The 19,868-nt window shown below is 35.0% G+C and overlaps 1 protein-coding gene across 2 annotated transcripts in view; it reads left to right on the forward strand.

The window, feature by feature from the left end:
• Positions 1 to 19,868, forward strand: part of RFC1 (replication factor C subunit 1) — a 44,804-nt gene that overhangs the window by 8,885 nt on the left and 16,051 nt on the right. Inside the window, exons 4-10 of one of the 2 annotated variants that reach the window (XM_049832365.1) lie at positions 1,235 to 1,354; positions 13,958 to 14,187; positions 14,911 to 14,985; positions 16,870 to 16,947; positions 17,808 to 17,895; positions 17,990 to 18,291; positions 19,370 to 19,477. In XM_049832365.1, the coding sequence (XP_049688322.1) occupies positions 1,235 to 1,354; positions 13,958 to 14,187; positions 14,911 to 14,985; positions 16,870 to 16,947; positions 17,808 to 17,895; positions 17,990 to 18,291; positions 19,370 to 19,477 (1,001 nt within the window). The remainder of the gene's footprint in view (positions 1 to 1,234; positions 1,355 to 13,957; positions 14,188 to 14,910; positions 14,986 to 16,869; positions 16,948 to 17,807; positions 17,896 to 17,989; positions 18,292 to 19,369; positions 19,478 to 19,868) is intronic. The other variant, XM_049832373.1, reaches the window with a different exon arrangement.

Below are 19,868 nucleotides of genomic sequence, written 5' to 3' on the forward strand. Positions count from 1 at the left end.
GAAGAGATTGCAGGAGTTTCTACGATTTTTGACTCCTACTGAAGACTTCAGCTTGAATTTTTAGAAGCAGTTTCCTTAACAGTAGAAGATGGCTTCTCTTGTAGAAGAAAAATGATCACACAAACATCTGTCAGAATAAAGCTATTGTATATAGAAAAATGTGTTCAAATCTTCTGATAAGCTGTTGTATAAAGAGTTCCTGTTTAGCAGTGAGGAATAGCAGTAGAAATATTTCTTCATTAAAAGTTGGAGTACAAAAGTGATATATAACTCAACTGCTACCTTTAAAGTGCTGATACCGTCTGGAGATTTTGCAAATTCTAGCCCATTAGTGGTAGGAGAGGAAAGGAGCAGTAGTGATCTAAGTTCTTGAAGATGGAAAAGTGTGTGGTTTTTTTCTTTTTTTTTCTTTTTTTTTTTTCTTTATTGAGGGTGGGGTGGGGAAGGTCAGGACTCAAGTCAATTGACCATAGCTGCTCTTTTTTCTTTTAATATATAATTACAATGTATATTGGTGTTTATCAGGGAAAAAAGTAGGCTCTGAAGGGTAGTCCTCTCTTATACTTGTTAGTTGTCTTGGCTTCTTCAGTTTGTTCCGCTTACTCATTTCGATGTTGGGATACGTAATCCACAGTGGTGTAAGCTTGTCATTTTGACAACTTTTGGGATATGGAGAATGTTTGATGAGGTGACTGGCAGTCTACCAGAGTTCTGAAAAAATCAGAGTACAACCTCAGTGTTCTATTTTAACCTGTTGTTAGCTTTTGGAGTAGGTATTGTGGAATATACCAGCATAATATAATACCATATAAATTTAATCAAGCTAATGAATCTATGTTAAAAGTTTGTTGTGGTGTTTTAGGGTTTTTTGTTTGTTTTTAAGTAATCTGCTGTGGTACTCTGCCAGTTGCATTCCTTTTTGGAAAGGTTTTTATACAGGCATAGCAGTTCTTGGAATAAGTAACAAAATATTTCTTGTTATGTAAACAAAAACCACTGTCTAGACTGAGTTCTGACTAAACTTTCATTTAGTCATTTATATGCTAGAATAAATGATGGCTAGGCTATTAGCTGATGGAGAAAAATGAAGCCGTGCTCTGACCTTCCATGTGATATATTCAACTGAGTGAGAAAAAGATATGTGAACACATGTTAACTGATGTTATGTCATCTATTACTTAAAGCTTGTATGTATGTGGAGGAAATATATATTTATGTTGTGGTCAAAATACAGATTCAGAAGAGGAGGTGCAGTCAGTGAAAAAATCCAAGAAGCCATCTGAGAAAAAAGCAGCTACTTCAAAACTTGGTAGAGTTCTAAAGCAGCATCCTGTTGTTTATATTTCAGAGACAGGTAATGGAAGAATACATAATTATATGTTCTCAGCTATAGTGGGGTGGATTATGTTACAAGTGGGATGGATTGTTTGACTGATACACTCTTAAATATGACCATAAAACCTAATATTGAGGAAGACAAATTATGTTCTCCTTAAACAAGCTAACCAAAGGCACTTCAGAAATGTAGCCTCAAGTATTGTAAAGTCAGAAGGGTAAAACTGAGGTGATGTTGGGTAGTGGTTTAGGTTGATTTAAAGAGGCATATAATTTCATGAGCTAATGCTTCCCAGCTTAAGAGTATTCCATAGATTTAGGGGAAAGAGTTAAGTAGAGGAACTATCTTTAATATAGTTAAACTGCACACTAGCACACATTGAAGTGACTGTTGGTTACCATAAATAGGTTTGAAAATCTGGATTTTTATTTTACTTCCTATATGACTTTCCATGCCTTTAATCTCTGCCTAATATGTTGGTGACTGCAAAAGTTCTCGAGTTTTGTGTTTTTCTTTATCAACACATTTTTTATATGTAAAAGCATTATTTGTCTATTAGAACTTTTAGGAAGAACTGGAGTTTGAAGAAACCAATGGTAATAAAAACTTGCATTATACCTTGTATATACCATACTTCTCAGTCTTGGATTTCAGCTTTCTCAATTCTGGAGCTATTTTTGCTCCGGGGGAAAGGAGTGAGTGGCATTAACTATTGTTCATTGTTTTCAGGTCTCCTGTAGCCTTCTGAAAAAATTGTGACAGTGATAAATTCTGCTGAGAGCTTAGCAGTTATGTTTAGATTTAGTCTCTTCTTTAGAAGCTGTGTAGTTAAATTAGAAACATGATCTTAACTCAAACCGTAAGTATCATTCAGCTGAACAGATAAGGGCAAATTCTATCAGTTTGATTGAAGAGTCTTATGTGTTCATTTGTTTTCATTGTTTGTTTGTGTGGTTGTTGTTCCTTAGTACTGCTTTCAGTGTTGCTTTTTGTGTGATTCTTGACCTTGGTGCTCCCAAGAGGAGTTTGACCATAAATTTACAGGGGATACGTTCATCTGCTGTTCTCGAAGTTTCATCCTGCAGAATGCTCTTTAAACATGTTTCCTTCACAGCTCCAAAACAAAAAACCTGATAGTGATTTTCTGCTGCCTCCCTGTGTTCTTAATTCTATCATGAAGCAGTTTTGTTTCCAAACTTCATATTGTGCATTTTCCTCTACTAAATTTGAGAAGTTATGGAAAAGTTTCAGTGGCATTAGCTACTGTTGTTTGATAGGCAAACATCAGTTTATGTAGACTCAGTCTTATTTATGAATCGGGCATCTTTAAAGGTATGCCACCAGCATAGGGGAAAATAATCAGGTTTTGTGAATTCTGTAAAAATGCATCTGTGGAAGAAAATTAACAGAGCTTCTAGTATTTAGCTTAATATTCCAGTACTTCTTGAAGATGGACTTTGACACTTCTTTTTTGGCACCTGAAAACGGTTGGCTGAATGTGTATGCATGTGCGTTTTTTGTTATGTAGAGCTGTGTAAGTATTTTTTTAATACATTTGAAATACATGTGAGTGCTTACAACTTCGGGGTTGCTTTTGCTGCTGGCTGTTCTCTTATTCCATCTCAACTAAGAGATCTGTTAGTGGCAGTTGAGCAAAGATTAAGACAATATGTGAGCTGAAAAAAATACACTTATTAAGATTCTGAGGATAGGATGAATTTGATTCCTGTCTTACTGAATGGCATAGATGGGAAGTATCTTAAATTTAACTCAGTTAATTTGATAAATTAGAAGCTTTTTGAATGGTGTGCCACTAGGAGCTGACAGCTTCCCAGCTTACATCTCTTGTCATGTTAGGTTCATTCTTTTCTGATTTGCTTTTAACACATAAAGGTCTCTTTCTGCACTGGATCTATTGTAACTTCATGTTGATTTGTTACAGTGCAGATAAACGTAGGTATTTTGATATTGGATACTGGTTACCATACTCTGATCACCTGTGCAACACGCACATTTTGGTCACAAAGGTATTTCTTCTAGTTTGTGATGCATCTCCTGCTTACTAGGGAAAGACTAATGCTTTTCGTCACTTGCTGCTGTGGTTAGATGTGCTTACTACATCCAGTCTGAGTTCAGCTGAGGCTGTAAATGCCAGGTCTTCTGTATTTGTCTTCTAGAGTAGAGTTCTTTACTAGCCACAGGACTTCCCCTGTATGGATTCTTAGAAACTGTGATAAAATTAGCAGGCTTGAATTCAAATCTGTTTTGGTAAAACATGTTTTTTAAGTGTTAGAATTTCAGGAGTTCTTCTGTGATATCTCTTAGAGTTTTAGGATACATATTTGGAAAAGTGGACACAGTCCCTGGGTATAGTATTTTTTTTTTTGTAAGATCATTGTTGAACATAAACATTGCCTCCCTATAATCATACCATGTATTTTTAAAACAAAGGATTATTTGCTGCAGTATCCCATTAGAAGTGTGGCTCAGCTGACTTTTTTTCTATACCTTCTTCCTCCTCAGGCTCTTTTCAGAATTGCTGTTTGTAAGATGGACTGTGCTTATTTTACTTGTCCCAGATATTTGACCTGGCATTTAGCTGTATGTCATATATTCAAATAAGCTTAATTTTCCAAAGTATCCCGAATGCTTCATCTGTCTTGTTTGTCCTTTTACTCACAACTTTGTTTCCTTTGACAGGTTTGCCAACGATTTTTTCCAAATTAAAAAGGATCTTTAATGGCATTGATCCCAGAGTAGATAAATGTTCAGATTCCTGGGGAATAAACTGTACATATTTAGGTTTATTACGCAATTCAAGGTGGTGTGATCAGGTTTTTCTGCATAGGGATACCATGGGTACACAGGTCAAGGTTATTAGTGAAAACCCTGAAAACCACAGCTTAAGGTTACTCTTATCTATAGAGTCTTAAGTACACACAAGGTTGACTTAATAGTCTATGACTAAAACAATGCTTTTATAACCTTGAGACTTAATGCTTGAATTTTGTTTCTATTTAATCTGTACAAATTGTTTCTTCAGCTTAATGGGGCTGTCAAGCTGAGTGGGTCTTAATGGTATTGATATAGTTATTGGCTTGAGATAAACACGTTTTACAAGAACAGGAATATAGAAATAGTAGATAGAAAAGATCCTGATGAAATTTGTAGGCATTTGTCCTTTTCATGCTTTTAGTGTTATGCAGCTGAAAAATTAAATCAAGAATATGCTTGTTGGACTTGCTCAAAAGTCAATTCCACTCTTAAGGGCTCTGCCTGTGGCAATGTGTTTGAAAGAGTGTTTTGGCATCAAGTAGTCAGTAGAAGCTTGGTAGTTAATTGCCTTAACCTATTTTTCAGTTTAATTTCAACTTTTCTTCCTGTTGTTTCTCGAATTTCTTTCCAGCTCTTTTATGTAACTATGTGGGATACAGCTTTCTTGAAAACTGTTGGGAGAACTTTGGTTTGCATAAGCGTGGATTGATGAGATCATAGCATTGCTTTGTTTCTTATTAGCTTGTGAAGTTGCTTTTTTTTTTTTAAAAGGCAAAAAAATAAAGCAAGAATATTTGCTCTTTGTAATTTTACAAGAAATACTTTTTTATTATTAATTTAAATAAATATTTACTGATGGCCAAAGATAAAGTGAGGTTATTCTAGCAGGTAACGGGGGGGGAAAGAGCCTTTTTTTGTTGATAGAACAGTCTTAGTGGGTTGGGAAAAAATCCAAATGTTTGTTGTACTTGTTAAAATAACACTTTGTTTGACTGTTTAATGAAGTATGGAACCTTGAGCTTTGTTTGTAGAAGACGACATGTTATTATGAAGTGTGGAACCTCATCTGGTTTCATCACAGGTGGTTATTTGGCAGGAATTGTGACTTTACTTTTAGTGAATATTTGATCTTTCATATACATCACATAGAGGTAAATATGCATATGTAGCAGTCACCTTGATTGCTTGAATATTGCAAAATAATAACTTTTTTTTTAAAAAAAGCTTGTTTCTGGTGGTAGGCTGAATTATTTATAAAGCTAGAAGAACCAAAGTGGTAGAAACTGTGTAGGACTGCAGGTTACTGGAAGACTGTTCCTTGAGAGCTTAGAAGATGGGACAAGAAGAGAATAGCTTGTCAATGTGCTTGCTGAATATAGACTCTTAATATAGAGAATATTGCGGGGTGGGTAAACAAGCAAAAAACCCACAGGAAAAAGAATCAGTGAAGTGCTAGTACTAGTGGCCAAAAAAAAGTCCCCACATCTAAACACTGGTTCAAATGAGCAGCAGATTGTCAGTGAATAAGCATGTCTTGTAATGAAACTTTTTACAGGGGAGTAAAAAACTGTCACTGTTACTTCCTAGGCAATACTAGCATATTATATACTTAAGGAAATTCCTATACTTACACAAAAAATGGGTGAAGGTGATAAATAGAGCTCTATGTACCAGCTTCCCTCTGAAGTGTTTTATGAAAGGTCAGTTGAGAATATGTAGTTGAACCTTAAAGGAGTTTGACTTGAAATGCACTTCAAGAATGAGAGTATAGGTTCTGGCAGAAATCCTATGAAGAAGCAGGGACTAGTGTTGTAGAGTAAAATGTGTTCAGGAGTGAGACTCACTAAAATTAATTTGGTTAAGTTTGGGAATACCAACAGTACAACATTAAGGGTCCTGTAATGGTAAATGTGCTGTTGTACTCAAAACTCTTAAGTGGTGAGTAGTGTTGAATAAACATAATAAATGTATGATAGTATCAGGCTTCTTTGATCTGGAGCTGCCACCCTGAATAGGGAGAGTAAGTGGAAACCAGAGGTGTGGATGAAGTAAAATTTAATCTTATTCTTAGAGGTGATCTTTTTTTAATTTTCTCTGCAGAATCTAGGATAACAGCAGTATTGAGAAATAAATGTGGTAACTTTGAATAAAAAATGAATAAGGTTCACTTATCAGAAGACAGAGTTATTACTTCAGGATTACTTTGTCAGCTTATACTTCAGAACATGGCAGGACATGAAATTAATTACAGTTTAGTCTCTCTAACAATTGCTGTTAGATGTTAAGTTTTTAATAATGGGTGTCTTGTTGCACTTTTACAAGTGTGTAGCCATCTTTTACTGTTTTTTGGAAGTGTATTAGAAGGTGTTCTGGTCAAGCAGCTGGCTAACTGTAGTACTGTGCTGTTCACTTGGTATGTTTGGATTGCAAAATGATCATTTTAATTGTCAACTTATTTTGAGGAAACTTTCTGGAAAAATAATTTTCATAATGTACTTCATGCTTGTTCCTTCTTTAAAAAATGGCTTTGTGTAAAAGCTATTGATTCTGGAGGCTGCTTTCAGTATTTTAAAGCCCAAACTATTTTTTTAGCTGATTAGAAAAGGAAATGGATTTCTTTTCAAATAGAAATTTTTTTTGTGACTTGTTTTTTTGTTTAATAGAACTGTTAGTGTTTGCGTGGTATGTTTTAATAGAACTGTTAGTGTTTGGGTGGTTAATGTGTATTGATTTTAATGGGAAATATAATGGCATAAAATACCACTTTTTATAAAAAAACTGTAGGCATGTAGCAGACTGGATGCAGGAGCCTCTCAGAGGCATTGGCAACTCCATGTGCTGTTACCCTACGTTACAATTTAAGATAAAATGAATAATTTTGCCATTTAATTTGGATGACAGAGTTAATGCTTTTAAATCCCTTTCTTTGCCTGGAAAGCAGTATGAAGTGAATTCTCCTTTTTCTGGTAGCTGAGTGCAGAAGTCACCTTGAATAAGTGTAGTAAATCTATTTTAAGGAACTGAGATGGTAGCCTTCATCTCGGTGTTAATCTGATTGCCAGATAGTTCTGCAAAGATACCTATTCTTATAAGCATTATGTTCCTCCATGACTACAAGAAGCACTTTTATTGGGTTTTCTTTCCCATTAGTGTTTCAGTTGAATTTTGCACACTTCTAACAGTACAATGAAAAAATTGAATGTCCTTATTGCTGTGAACAAGCAGTGAATTGCATGTGTGCAGGCTGTTTTTTCTTTTATTACAGAAATACAGAGAAATATGCACACATTGTAAATCTATTAAGTACCTTGAGTATTTACATCTTGCATTTCTTGGCACTTAATTGTATGTCTTCAATGTTGTGTGCCTCATCTTTAATGTGCATCTACATTATTTTCCAACTGAGCCCTGACTTATTTTTCCCACACTGATACATTGTTTGGTCCCTTATGCAATCAGTGTGGTGAAGTGCAAGAGGTATGTTTTGCTGGCTATTTATGTGCACATCAGAGCAAGGTGACATAAATGGTCATGACACTGTAGGTAGTACAGGGAAGTAGAAACTGAGATCTCAAAAGGAGAGCATTTAGAATAGTACCCTGGAAATCATAGTGTAGGGAACAGCCTTTCTCTTTTCAATCAATTAATGTCTGTTTTCTTTTCCATCTCCAGCATGACTTGTGAACCCAGTTGAAGATTAGGTAGATTAATTTTTTAATACTTAACCAGATTTTAATGTTTTTAGTCCTGTAAGTGCAAACAAATCTTAAGTTGTAAGAGGTTGGTTTTTTTTTTTTACAGGTTTCTTGCAGGTTTTAAATTATTTTCATGAAGTGTGTGAAAATGGATGACAGATTTTTCCACTTAAGTGTATACAGTGTTTTCAGAAGACAAAAAGTAGAATTTCAAAAGTTCTTGCAGTTCAGATTGTTAGCTGTAGAGCTTCTTAATTAAATTTTCTTCAATACTTGCAAAAATGACCTTTGCTTAGAAATACCGTAAACTTATTTTAACAATTCAATATCTTGCATTGAATGATAAAATTGGGCAGGTGAAGTTGCCTAGTTCCCACTTTCCTGTATGAACTTTCTGTGACTGTAACACTTTATTTATAAATAAATGACTCAGTTAATCTGCTGGATTAGTTTTAAAATGTAAAAGAGGACTTGTTTTTGTGTGTGTTTTTTTTGTGAGACTAGTTAATTTTGTCTGAAACAGAACACTGTGTCCTGAGTGGCTCAGTAAGTTGAGCTGCCTGAGCTGCAGCTGGAAAAAATGAACACATTTATACTTGCCTGGATTATTTTCAAGTTACTTTTTTTCCTGTTTCATAATTATTCAGTTGGCATTACTGAATATTCCTATCATGCAGTAAACTTTAGGCAACTAAACCAGAACATGAAGTTTCATTGCATGGTGAGGATTTAGATCTGCTTTTGTGAAATGATAAAGCTGCTATTATGGTAAAAGTAACCAGTTCAAGTGCATAAAATTCTCTAGAGTAAACTGCACATAGTTAATGGACTGATAACTTCTAATTGCATGCCAAAGTAATACACACAGAGGTTTCTATGGCAAGTGTATTTCATTTGGAAGGAGTTGCTATAATTGATGATTCTCCAGATGAAGATCATTTACTTAAGTTTAAATATATTCAGCCTTCTCATATATTTTAGTGCTCCCCAAACTTCTTTCTAAATATACTTTTAGAAGATAAGTATACATATTTGACTAAGAATTTTATTTGGTATGTACTGGATAAAAGGGTATCAAAGGCTATGTAATTTGGCACTGAAGTGTATTAATTACAATTAGACGTGGCAGTTATTGCATTGCGGTCTTGGATCCCAGAACATTTTTCTCTTAAAGTGAAAAATGTGACAGAGGCAACTTCTTGAAATTATCTTTGATAACTGGAAAATCCAAATGTAAATTTGATTTCAGGGGAGTAAAGCTGGAAGAGTTCTGTAAGCTTAATATTTTTATAACAGCATGGAACCTTGACATGTCAATATAGGCAGAGTGCTAACAATTGTGGTTTAAAGTGCATGTTTGTAGTACATCTAAAATCAATTAGCTTGTTGAGAAATGACAAAAAATCTAAAAGACTGTACAGACCAGTTTTTGAAATGTAGGTTGCAACTACTGTGTTTTTAAATGAGGAGGAAGATGGGGGGGGAAAAATGCACTTTGCTAGTCATGCTTAAAGATTTACTTTAAGCAAAAGGTGAATACAAAACTCAGTCCTACTAAGTGTGGAGACTGTTGAATACTGACCAATGCATATTTAAAATAATCAAAGCCTGATACAATGTCTTATTTTCATACATACACCATTTTCTCCACTCTTGACTTTAGCTTGGACAGCAATACTTCCTGCTCTAGACTGCAAGTTCTTTAGGATAGGAACTGTTTTAAGTACTTGTGCAGATGTGGTGCCATTGAAACTGAAGAATGTCCAGAATATTGTCATTTTATACAAGTAATGTAGATTTAATGACTTTTGGATAGGATGTAGTCCTTTAGCTCCATATAGAAATCCTTACGTAGTGGTCTACAAACACAAATTTAACATACATTTATCATAATAAGTGTGAGTTGTTCATAAGTTGTAGATGCCCTACCTATATTTGGAGTTGGTTTTATAACATCGTAGTAAGAGGTTGTCTCTACCTTAAGTATTTTGCACTCTAAACAGAATAGAAACCAGGGAATTATATTCTATACTCATGGGAGCTCAACAGCATAGAAATAATAAATGAAGGCAAATAAAATATGCTGTTCTGAAGGCCATCTGAGGATCTGTCCTGTGCTGCTTGTTGCCATTGTCCCTTTTTGCAATAGATTGCTCCCTTTTTAGAATGGCTGAGGTAATCCCTGAACCTGAGCTTTTTAAAATTATTTGAATTTAAACAAATTTTTAAAACAGCCTAGACAATTTTTATAGAAGTCAGTTAGGGAACAACTGCACGTGTTGCTCTGTAATCAGCAGTTGAAAGCTTATCGAGAAAAGGTGAGGATAGGAAAGAGGAAGAGAAGTAACAAACAGTTACAGGTGGGTTGCAGGCATTAGTTTATTAACCTAATCATGCCACTGCAAGAACAGTATGTAAAATGAAAGCCAGATGTGCTTTAATGTAATGGAATAGTTCTTAAACCCCACAGGATTTAACAATTGTTACTCATTGCCAGGGAAGTTGGGCCTTGTACATTGCCTGGCATAATAGGTCCCTGCTTCATGTATAGTGTTTGCATCCAAAATATTTAAAAGTAATCTCCAGGTTGTCATGCCTGTCTGTTCCATTAATCACATGATTAGCTTTCTCTTCGTCACATCTATGTAATTTCCAGAAAACTCAACATACATGGTCTTGACTTGCGTTTTTAATTTGGAGCTAATCCTGAAAAAAACCCAAATGTGTATGCCCAGGGTATTTTTTCATGGTATAGCACACAAAAAAATGTGTCTGTGTAAACAGGAAATACTGTTCTTGGAATACTCTTGTTCTGCTATACAAAGATTTTGCAAAATAAAAGTAATCCAGTTGATGATAAAATTGATTCCTGTTTCTTTGTAAAGTCCATACCCCCATGTAAGACTATCTCAACTGTTCACCTAGCAATTGCTGTAAGAATGCAATTAATCTACAATTTTTATAAGCTAAAATCCAAATTTTCACTTTAATTTTCCTGCAAATTACTGGCTTGCTTGTATGAATGAGAATGCCTCTCTCCTTTTACAGGTCATGCGTTGAGAAACATTGACCTGAATAGTCCAGGTCTAGGTCCAAGAGGTCTGGGACTCTTGATATTTTCAAAATTGTAAATGAAGTCACCTTCATGCTTGTAAGGAAATGGAAAGTGTGCAACTGATTAACTTTGTTCACTTCTGCGGAACTTTGTTCACTTCTGCGGCAGTAGGCATGCACAAGCTTTCAAGGAAGAAGCGTTAAGGTTTTACTGAAAAAGTTGATGTTCTTAAGTACTTGGAATGAGGGGAGTGCCTGGAGATCAGGCAAATTTGTGATATGCTTATTATTTCCTGAACCTGGGATGAAACTGTAGCCTGAGTATCTGTCCCCTAAAGGATCCTTTGAAACACACTTAATAGAATCAGGGTGGTTTTGTTTTCTAATGACTCCTTTCGTGTTCTCATTCTGCCTTTTCTTTATTTACATTTATAGAAAACTGTTTGTAAGTGCTGTGAGTCTCTTGTCCTTTTTCAGCCACTGCTTGCAGTCAATAAATGCTTCTAGTCCTGTTGTTTCTAGGAAGGACATAATTAAAGCAAAGCTCTAATTGTTGGTAATACTTAGTACTGGCATCATAAATGACTCAAATCCACATCCTTTTTAATTAAAACCTAATGGGATTTACTCTGCTTCTTTCTACTTGAGAGAACGCAATATCCTGTTGTTGTTTGTTGTTTAAATGGTTGTGAGTGAATAATGAAAAAAATCAATATTTCATGCAGATCTGATAACGATAGTGATGAGTAAAGATTCTTTTCTAGCATGGAGCAGTCTTTAGCTTAAAAGCTGGGAGTAGGGGGGCAGAATAGCATTTGTATCTTCTTTCCAAGGCAAATAAATGCAATTACATCTACATTAACTGTTGATTTCTAGTAACAGGTACATTTTACTCCTGTAAATGTATTTTCTTGTTCACTGAAAAATTCAAAAGAAGCAAAAATATTTCTGAAATTAAGTTTGAGATAAGAAGTCTCCTATTCAGACTATTGTAAATTAGGAGCCTAAAGCATTCAGTGCCCAGATCTCGCAGGTATGTAATGGTTTGTTAGATTGAACTAAATGGCAGCAAGAGATTTACTGCTGCCCAGGGAAAGTAAATCGTGTTGAGAATAGTAAGGCTTTTAGCTTTGTGGTAAAACTCGCTAGTGTCAGCTGAGGGCCTGGACTTGAATTTTCTCTTCCATATATTGCTTTGTGAATTGAATTGGCTAAAATGCCACTTTCTCATAGATAAATTTTTATCTTTAGGCATTCTTGATTTAACTGCTGAACCAATTTCCTCCCTTACAGACATATCTTTGTTTTATTTTTCTTTCTCTGAACTTTCTCTCCTAGGAATAGTCAGGATCCCCCTTTGTACTTGTTATATTCTGCTTGGTAAGTGTTCAGTAGCAGAAAGTTCCAGCTGATGCCTAAAACACTCTTGTTCCTACCATCTATTAAGAATATGTTAAACAGAAAATAATTGTTTCCATCCACCTTTGTCTAGTATATAACAAAATGATAGATGACAGACATGACCTCATCTAAACTTAGGGAAGTGATTAAGAAAAACTTTTGTATGAAAAGAAATATGGGGGCTTAAATTAGAGATGACTGAAAAATAAACATATTTTTGTGATAATACTGTCAATTTAAGTTCAATTATAAAACAGATGTTTAGAACATTCTGTGTTTATGATATGTTGAGGGGAGTGTCTGAAACATCTCTATTTTGAGAAAAGTAAAACCAGACTTCAGTTAGAGGCATGCAAATGAGATGGCCTCTGTTTCTGTTCCTCTCAAGCCTTTGAACTTTATTCTTTGTGTCTAATGTTAATTTTGGGGATTTTCTTGCATTTTGCTGCTTAGCCCTTGCACACTTTGAGTTTTTTGATGAGTTCACAAGGAAAATGCTTTTATCACTAATCAAGAAGGTTGTCCAGTGATGTGTGTCTTCTGTGCTGTCATATCAGTTTAATCATTTGGGAATGATATCTGTAAGTTTTTGTATGCTTCAGTGATAGGGTTTCATTTGTCTAAGTGTCAGTAAGACTAAATGACATGACACAAAACTCTTTGAAGTCCGTGGTAATCTTTTTTTGTCTATTGATTGAGTGGATGAAGAGTTTGGGTCCAGAATGAATACATGGATATCAAACCCTCTTCCTCTTTTTTTTATTTCTGGGAAGACCACATCCTGGCTATTATAGAGGAGTCCTAAAAGGAAAGATTGAGTGTTTGTTTAGTGGTCTGTGGGCTAATTCTTCATGAGACTGTAGGCCGCTTTTCCTCCTCCTTTCAATTTGAGAAATCTGTTTTGTATGCTGACCTCTTGTCTGATTTCTGTGTTCCGTGAAATGGCTGCATTTCTTTGAGGTGGTTTTGACTGCACTGGAAGGAGAGTGTGTTTAAGTGCAGAAATGTAGAGGATGTAGAATAGCTCATAGCATCTCTGACTAAAAGAGAAAAAGTAAAAAATGGTGTTAAAGTATTTCTGCTAAAACATTCGTAAGGTATGAGCAGCACTTTAAAAATGAAGAGTAAGCTTATTCAAGAAGCTTTTTGTAAAAAAGATGTTCTAATATTTTTTCCCCTGGTTTATAGTGTAATATTGAGAGATTCTTAAGAATATACCAAGTCTACAAAGCCTATATTAGCTGCTCTGTTAAATAATACTATAAAGTACTAAAATAAATGTGGCTTTGTACTTCACATTTAATGTGAAGGAAGAGTTGTGCTGTTCAATTTGATGTTGCGTTAATTAAGGAAAGGGTTCAAATCTCAGTGACCTAGATTTTCTGTTTATCGTCTTCCCTATGTAAGAAGGGAAGGCATTCTTTGCAAACCTCTCTAAATGAGAGGTAATGTATGAACATATGAACAAATACTATGTGTCTTTATTTCAGTACTCTATTCAGACTTGAGCTATGCTATAAAAGATGCTAAATACTATGTGTTATGCAACTCAGCCTTTTTTCAAATAAATTCTAAACACCTGTAATATTTTCTTAGGATGTAGTTGATGTCATCTGCCAAAATAGTTCTCTTGACAGTTCCATTATAGAACTTAAGTTCCATGTTCCACAAGTAATAAAATACTCTTCATGTTTAGATGAAGAAGATGACTTTGTCAATAAAAGAATTTCCCTGAAACCGAAGGAGAATGGGACATCAGCAATTGGTTGTCCAGGAACTACAGTGAAAAAGGAAGATGTAAAACTACGAGCTAAAAGCAAACCATTATCTCCAGTGAAACAGACTCCCACCTCGGCACTTGATTACTTTGGGACAAGTAGTGTCCAACGATCAGAAAAGAAACTGGTAGCAAGTAAAAGGAAAGAAGTGAGTACTGATGATGTTCCTTCAGGCTGCTTATGTGTCTGATAGCAGATCAAAATGGCCGGTTTAATGTCTGCAAGGAGGTACTTAACTGCTTGTCCTACTTAATGTTACTTTTTAATGACCACTCAAGTATAAATTCATTCTGATGATATGTGCAGGCATATCAAGTCCTCAAATGCAAGTTTAGAGTAACATTTCCATGTTTGAGAAGGTAGCACAAAGTTGAAAGTAGTATTTTCTCTATTGCTTCTTCTCAAGTGACTTTTCTTAAAAACAAGTAGTCTTCTGAGATTAGTGGATGGGATAGCTTATAGTTGGGGGCAGAAGGGAGGAGGGAGAGGAAGAAGATTGTGTTCCCAAGCTTTATGGCACATACATTCATGGCATAACAAAGCACTAAAAGTGTGGAAGAAATTAAAAATTCACAATGTAGTTATTGATTTCTCTTTCAAGTGGCCAACTGTGATAGCTTCAGAGATGTACAGCATTGTTGGAAGAAGTGAGATACTTATATTATAGCATGGTTTTGTTCTGAATAGTAAAACCTCTTGAAAACAGCCTTGTTTAATAGTGTTGAGGTTAGAGAGCTAGGAATAAAATGCTGTGTGTCTTATTCCCAGTCCTTTTCTAGAAGTATACAAAATGAATCTGTACAGATTAAATTACTATAATTTACACAGTAGTGGGGAAACTGAACTGTTGGTCTTTTTTTCTTAACTATAGCCTTCACAAAGCAGAGACAGCACACTAGATGATGAGGCCATTGCTAGGCAACTGCAGGTTGAAGAAGATTCGGAGGTAAAATCTCTATAAATTTGCTGCTCTATGTCAAGAGCAGTTTGTTTAACTTAAATTGTTTTTCCTTAAGAAATTAGGATGAACTTTCCATGTATACTATAAATAAGTGTAATAAAATTTTCTTTATACTTAGCTCTTGCACATATGTGCACCCTTAGTCACACAGTTATTTTTACAGGCATTATTTCAGTTACGTAAACAGGACATCTCAATCTATTTTCTGTCTATTCAGACTTTCTCTACCTGTGCAGTTGATGTGTCTATAATAATCTTGCTTTTCACACAGAACTCACTTTGTGCTTCCTCATTTTTTTGCTGTTGTAGTGTGATTTTGTTTGTGTGGTTTGGTGGTTTTTGTTTGGGGTTTTTTTCCCTTCCCTGGAGTGAAAAATTAAAAGCCATTGCCATCCATGATTTGTTTCACTTATCTGAGTTTTTTCTTATAGTTGAGAAAAATGTGAATGAAATGTGTATGTCTTAAATTTTCCTATTTGAATCAGTGATAATATGAGGGAAAGTTACACTTGTCATACATATTTACTTGCTTTTGGGAAAATCAGTTCATTTCCCATAAATTGGTAATATTGAGTATCATTTGAAACAAATATATCGTATGTGCAAAACTCAGTCTCATCCTTGATATCCCCAGAGGTGCGATGAATCTAGCTTTAATCTATTAGGAAGTTAAACAACCTGTCAGGAAAAACAAGGTGTTGTCTTTCAATTGAACTGATCTTATCTATAACACTCTCATTGTCTATATGTATCATCAAAGGAATGGTCTTTATTTCAGGTGTATCTGCCTCAGTCTGGTTTGCATTTGGTAGTCGCTGCCCTTCCCCTTTCTCACTGTACACAGGGAAGATAGATGCATTTAATTGTTATGGGCACATAAAAATGTTGCCTGTGGCATATAAAGTCATCTGTTTGAATCTTGTAGCATGACATGTTGGACTTCAAGACAGTTGTGAAAGTATTTCTGTTGTTGTTTTGTCAAAACAATTGTCAATATTTATTGGTAACAGTATATGCTATTCAGGAATAGAAAAAGTTTTTTCCCTAAGGTGCCATATTGGATAGGAAAGGTAACTTGATGATCAATTATCATTTATTTTGTTAGGCGAAATAGAAATGAAACCAACCTGGTTTTGTTTTTTTGCAATTAATAAATAACTTTCTCAGTTTCCATGTACAGTATTTGTCCTTACTGGTTCTTCTGTCAAAGAAAATAAGTTTTTTTGTAAGTAGAAATATTAAAAAATTAAAGTATATTTATTTCCATAAAGTAGACAACTGGCAACAAGAGCTGGGCTAAGGGCAGTAGCTAAATTCTCCAAAACCGCCAGAATCTTTTTCATATGATACATATTTACTGCTAGCAGTAAATGAGAATGAAACATTAATTACTGAGACATTGTAATACATAATAGTCATTGTTCCTACTTGTCTTTTGGAACTGCTTCTGGAAATTTTCTAAAGCCAACAGATTGCATCTTGGTGCAAGCAGGTTGTTGTGAGACCCTGCCTTCAGGTTTTGATTGTTTATTAAATGAAAAGGATACACAACAATAAAAAATATGAAGAAACAGAAAACCTCTTTGAAAACAGATTATACAGGCTTATTAATGTTTCTAGTGCAAAAATCCAAACTCTACTTTTCTCACTAGACTTCAGTCTCTCTTTTTGGGGGAAACAATTAATTCTTCAGTGCCATTTCAGAAATTTATTTGCCTCTGGTAGGATGCACTTTTTCCACCTATGTGCTGTCTTATTTTAGATAAACTTTTTGTCTTGAGCAGCAAATAGAGTTGAAAAAAATTGTAGTAGAATTAAAACTTGTCAGACATGAGCCTAAAAATACCTTTCTTGCTTTCTTTTCTTCAGCTGGAGAGACAGCTGCATGAAGATGAAGAATTTGCTAAAACTTTGGCCATGTTGGATGAAACGCCACAGAAGAAAAAGGTTGAATTATTTTTGAACTTTAGTTTTTAGAAATTGCGTTGCTGGGAGTGTTCTTATTTAGACGCCTAACCTTTGTTTTCAGTCTTCTGTACAAATGCATTAAAAACAGCAAGAAAGTATTTGCATGAAAATAGCATACTCACTTTTCATACTTTCTTCCTGGATTTTTCTCACTCGGAAAATATTGTCTTTCCTAATCGGAGAGCAGGCATCATTGTATCTTTGTGCTATCTGCTTGTTTTGAAACAGGATTTTAAGTTCTAGTTCTAATTGAGTGAAGTGTGTTGCTGAAGACTCGTGCTTTAGATCGGCTATAGCTCCATTGGTTCAGGAGGACCAGGTCAAATAAAATGAGTCAATGGCACAAGTTGGTGAAAAACAGTGGGAGAAAATGGAAGGAGGAGAATACTCTCCTTGCTTTGAGAGAAAAGGCAGGCAAGGATCATGAGTTTTGAGGCTGATACCAGTGGTGGGAATCTTCCCAGTTCTCATAGCTTGTGGTGTAAGGCACAGTAAAATATCTGCTGGGTTGTACATCAAGGCTCTTAGAATTTAGGATTGGTAATTTGAATATAACAAATATTAATACTGCTAGACTAATCAGTAAACCAGTTAGGGTTGAAATTTACTGTAAACTGGAAATTTGTCTGGCCTTTGACTTAAGGAATTTATCTTCATGGCTGAGTGCAGAATTTGCTCATTTGCCTGCCTTTTGATAGAGTTTTTATTCTGACTTGTGGTAGGGATCAGCTTTGTTAGATGTCATTCAGGCTGTTGTACTTAGCAGTAGGGAAACTCGAGTATCTGGACTTAATGGTAGCTTGGGGAATGCATCTCTGACTTTGGCATTGTGTGTTTAGGCTCGGAAAGATTCAGGAGGAGAGCAAACAGTATTGAGCATCAAGAGCAGTCCTAACGTGACAGAAAGAGATAAGCAGTCACAAAGAGGTAGGACACGAACACAGAAAACATTTCACCAATGTATAATATTAATGAGACACATTCTTACATAAGTGCTCTCCTCCCTCTGCCTCCTTTCAAGTGAAAGCAACAAACTCGACAGGTGAAGCAAAGAATTATGCTGCGAAGCAGCAAACTAAATCTGAACATTCAAAAGGCTCTCGTTTATCCCCACAATCATCTGATGGTAAAATACCAAGAGAGTTGATGGATAAGACCTTGCCTTTGAAACCTAGCTCTAAGCTTCTGTCTCTGAAACAAAAAGAAGAGATTGCTGAAAAGGAAAGAGGTGCTCAAAGTTTAGTATCAAAAGAAAAAACTTCTTCAGGGAAAGAAGAGAAGACAACACCAAAGAAGGAGAAAATTTCTCCCAAGAAGACTGAGGTAGGAGCTATCAAAATGAATTTAGTTGTCTCGGTGGAGTTTGCCGGAAAATAGTTTTCACTTATTATTTTTTATGTGTCAGTGTTGTAACTTGGTACTTTGAATCTTCTGGGCAATTTTAAAGAATTTGAATTCTGGTAAGTCTTTTAAGTTCCTAGCAATTGTAAAAAATATAGGAAAAACATTAGCTGGAAAAGTGTAAATTCATGAAGGAACTGAGAGTTCTTTAATGCTCATTAAAGTATGCATGTATGCTGCAAAATCAGTTCAGTACTTTTTCACGTTTAACTTTTCTGAAAAAATGCAGAATGCAGGAATTATGACACTTACCTAGTGAGTGAAAGCTTATGCTTTAGGTTAGCATGGTGACCTTGTGGATCTATACTGCTGTTAGAATGACAAATGGCAGGTTTTTTCCCCCTCCCTCCATAGTCTCCCATTTCTGAAGTATATTTCTTAAAATTGATACAGCATGTAGGAATATAACTTAGTTTTCTTTTAACTGTCTGATTCAGTAACTAATTATTGAACACGCTGGCAGTTATTGGCAACCTTGAAACATTTTTCCATCATAAAGTACAAAATATCTAATTTTGACACTGAAGAAGCTTTTTCGGAGGTCTGTTTTAAATAATTTTTTACTGATGAAAAAGCTTAAATGTCTCTTAAAAGTAGAAATACTGTGAAGTAGACTTTATGTAAGAGTAGATCTTGTCTATACCTGATTATCATTCTGAAATAAAATAGTATGTGAATTTATAGCAACAATTTATGAATTAAGTGAGCATGTATATATGGAATACACATGAATTTACAGAAACTTGACAATAAAAAATGGGTACATATTTTTTAAACTCTGAGTTTTTGAAATCTTTCTGAAAAGAACAACAAAAAATACCTCAATGCAAGCACCAAAACCAGAGCAAGCTTTGGTATTGTATGTTAATAGATTAAAAACAAGTGTTAGAACTTACTTTTCCTGTGGTGCATAAAAATGTCTTAAACTGTGATGCTTGAGTTTATTTTGTTGTTTTTATATATGTAATTTGTGTATTAATTTCTTTCCCTCCTCCCCAAGTCTGTAAGTCCTGAGGACTCCGAAAAGAAGCGAATCAATTATCAAGCCTACCGAAGCTTCCTTAATCGTGAGGGTCCAAAAGCACTGGGTTCCAAAGAGATACCTCAGGTAAGTTTGGCTGCAGCAGAATTCTATATGTAGAAGTGGAGTGTATCAAACTTACTGTTATAAATGACCTAACAAGTATCAACTAAACTGTTTAAAAACTGGTATTTTTTTTCAAATATGAAGTATGTATTGGAAAAAGCTAAATTGTAATGCAAAGCAGTGACTAAATGCCAGGAAATGTACTAAGAAATTAAATTCATTACTTGGTTTACGAAGTCATGATGATGAAAAATAGTTACTGGTCTTAAAATTGAAGATTGCTGTCACTCATTTGACTGACATGCTATGCTTGAAGCACGGAGTGTTATGAGATAATTGATCAGGTAAACAATGTGTGAAGTTTTGTTGGTAGCTATTCCTTTCAATGGTTTTTGAACTTTTAGAACTATTA

Source organism: Accipiter gentilis, chromosome 3 (assembly GCF_929443795.1).
Source record: "Accipiter gentilis chromosome 3, bAccGen1.1, whole genome shotgun sequence".
NCBI lineage: Eukaryota > Metazoa > Chordata > Aves > Accipitriformes > Accipitridae > Astur > Astur gentilis.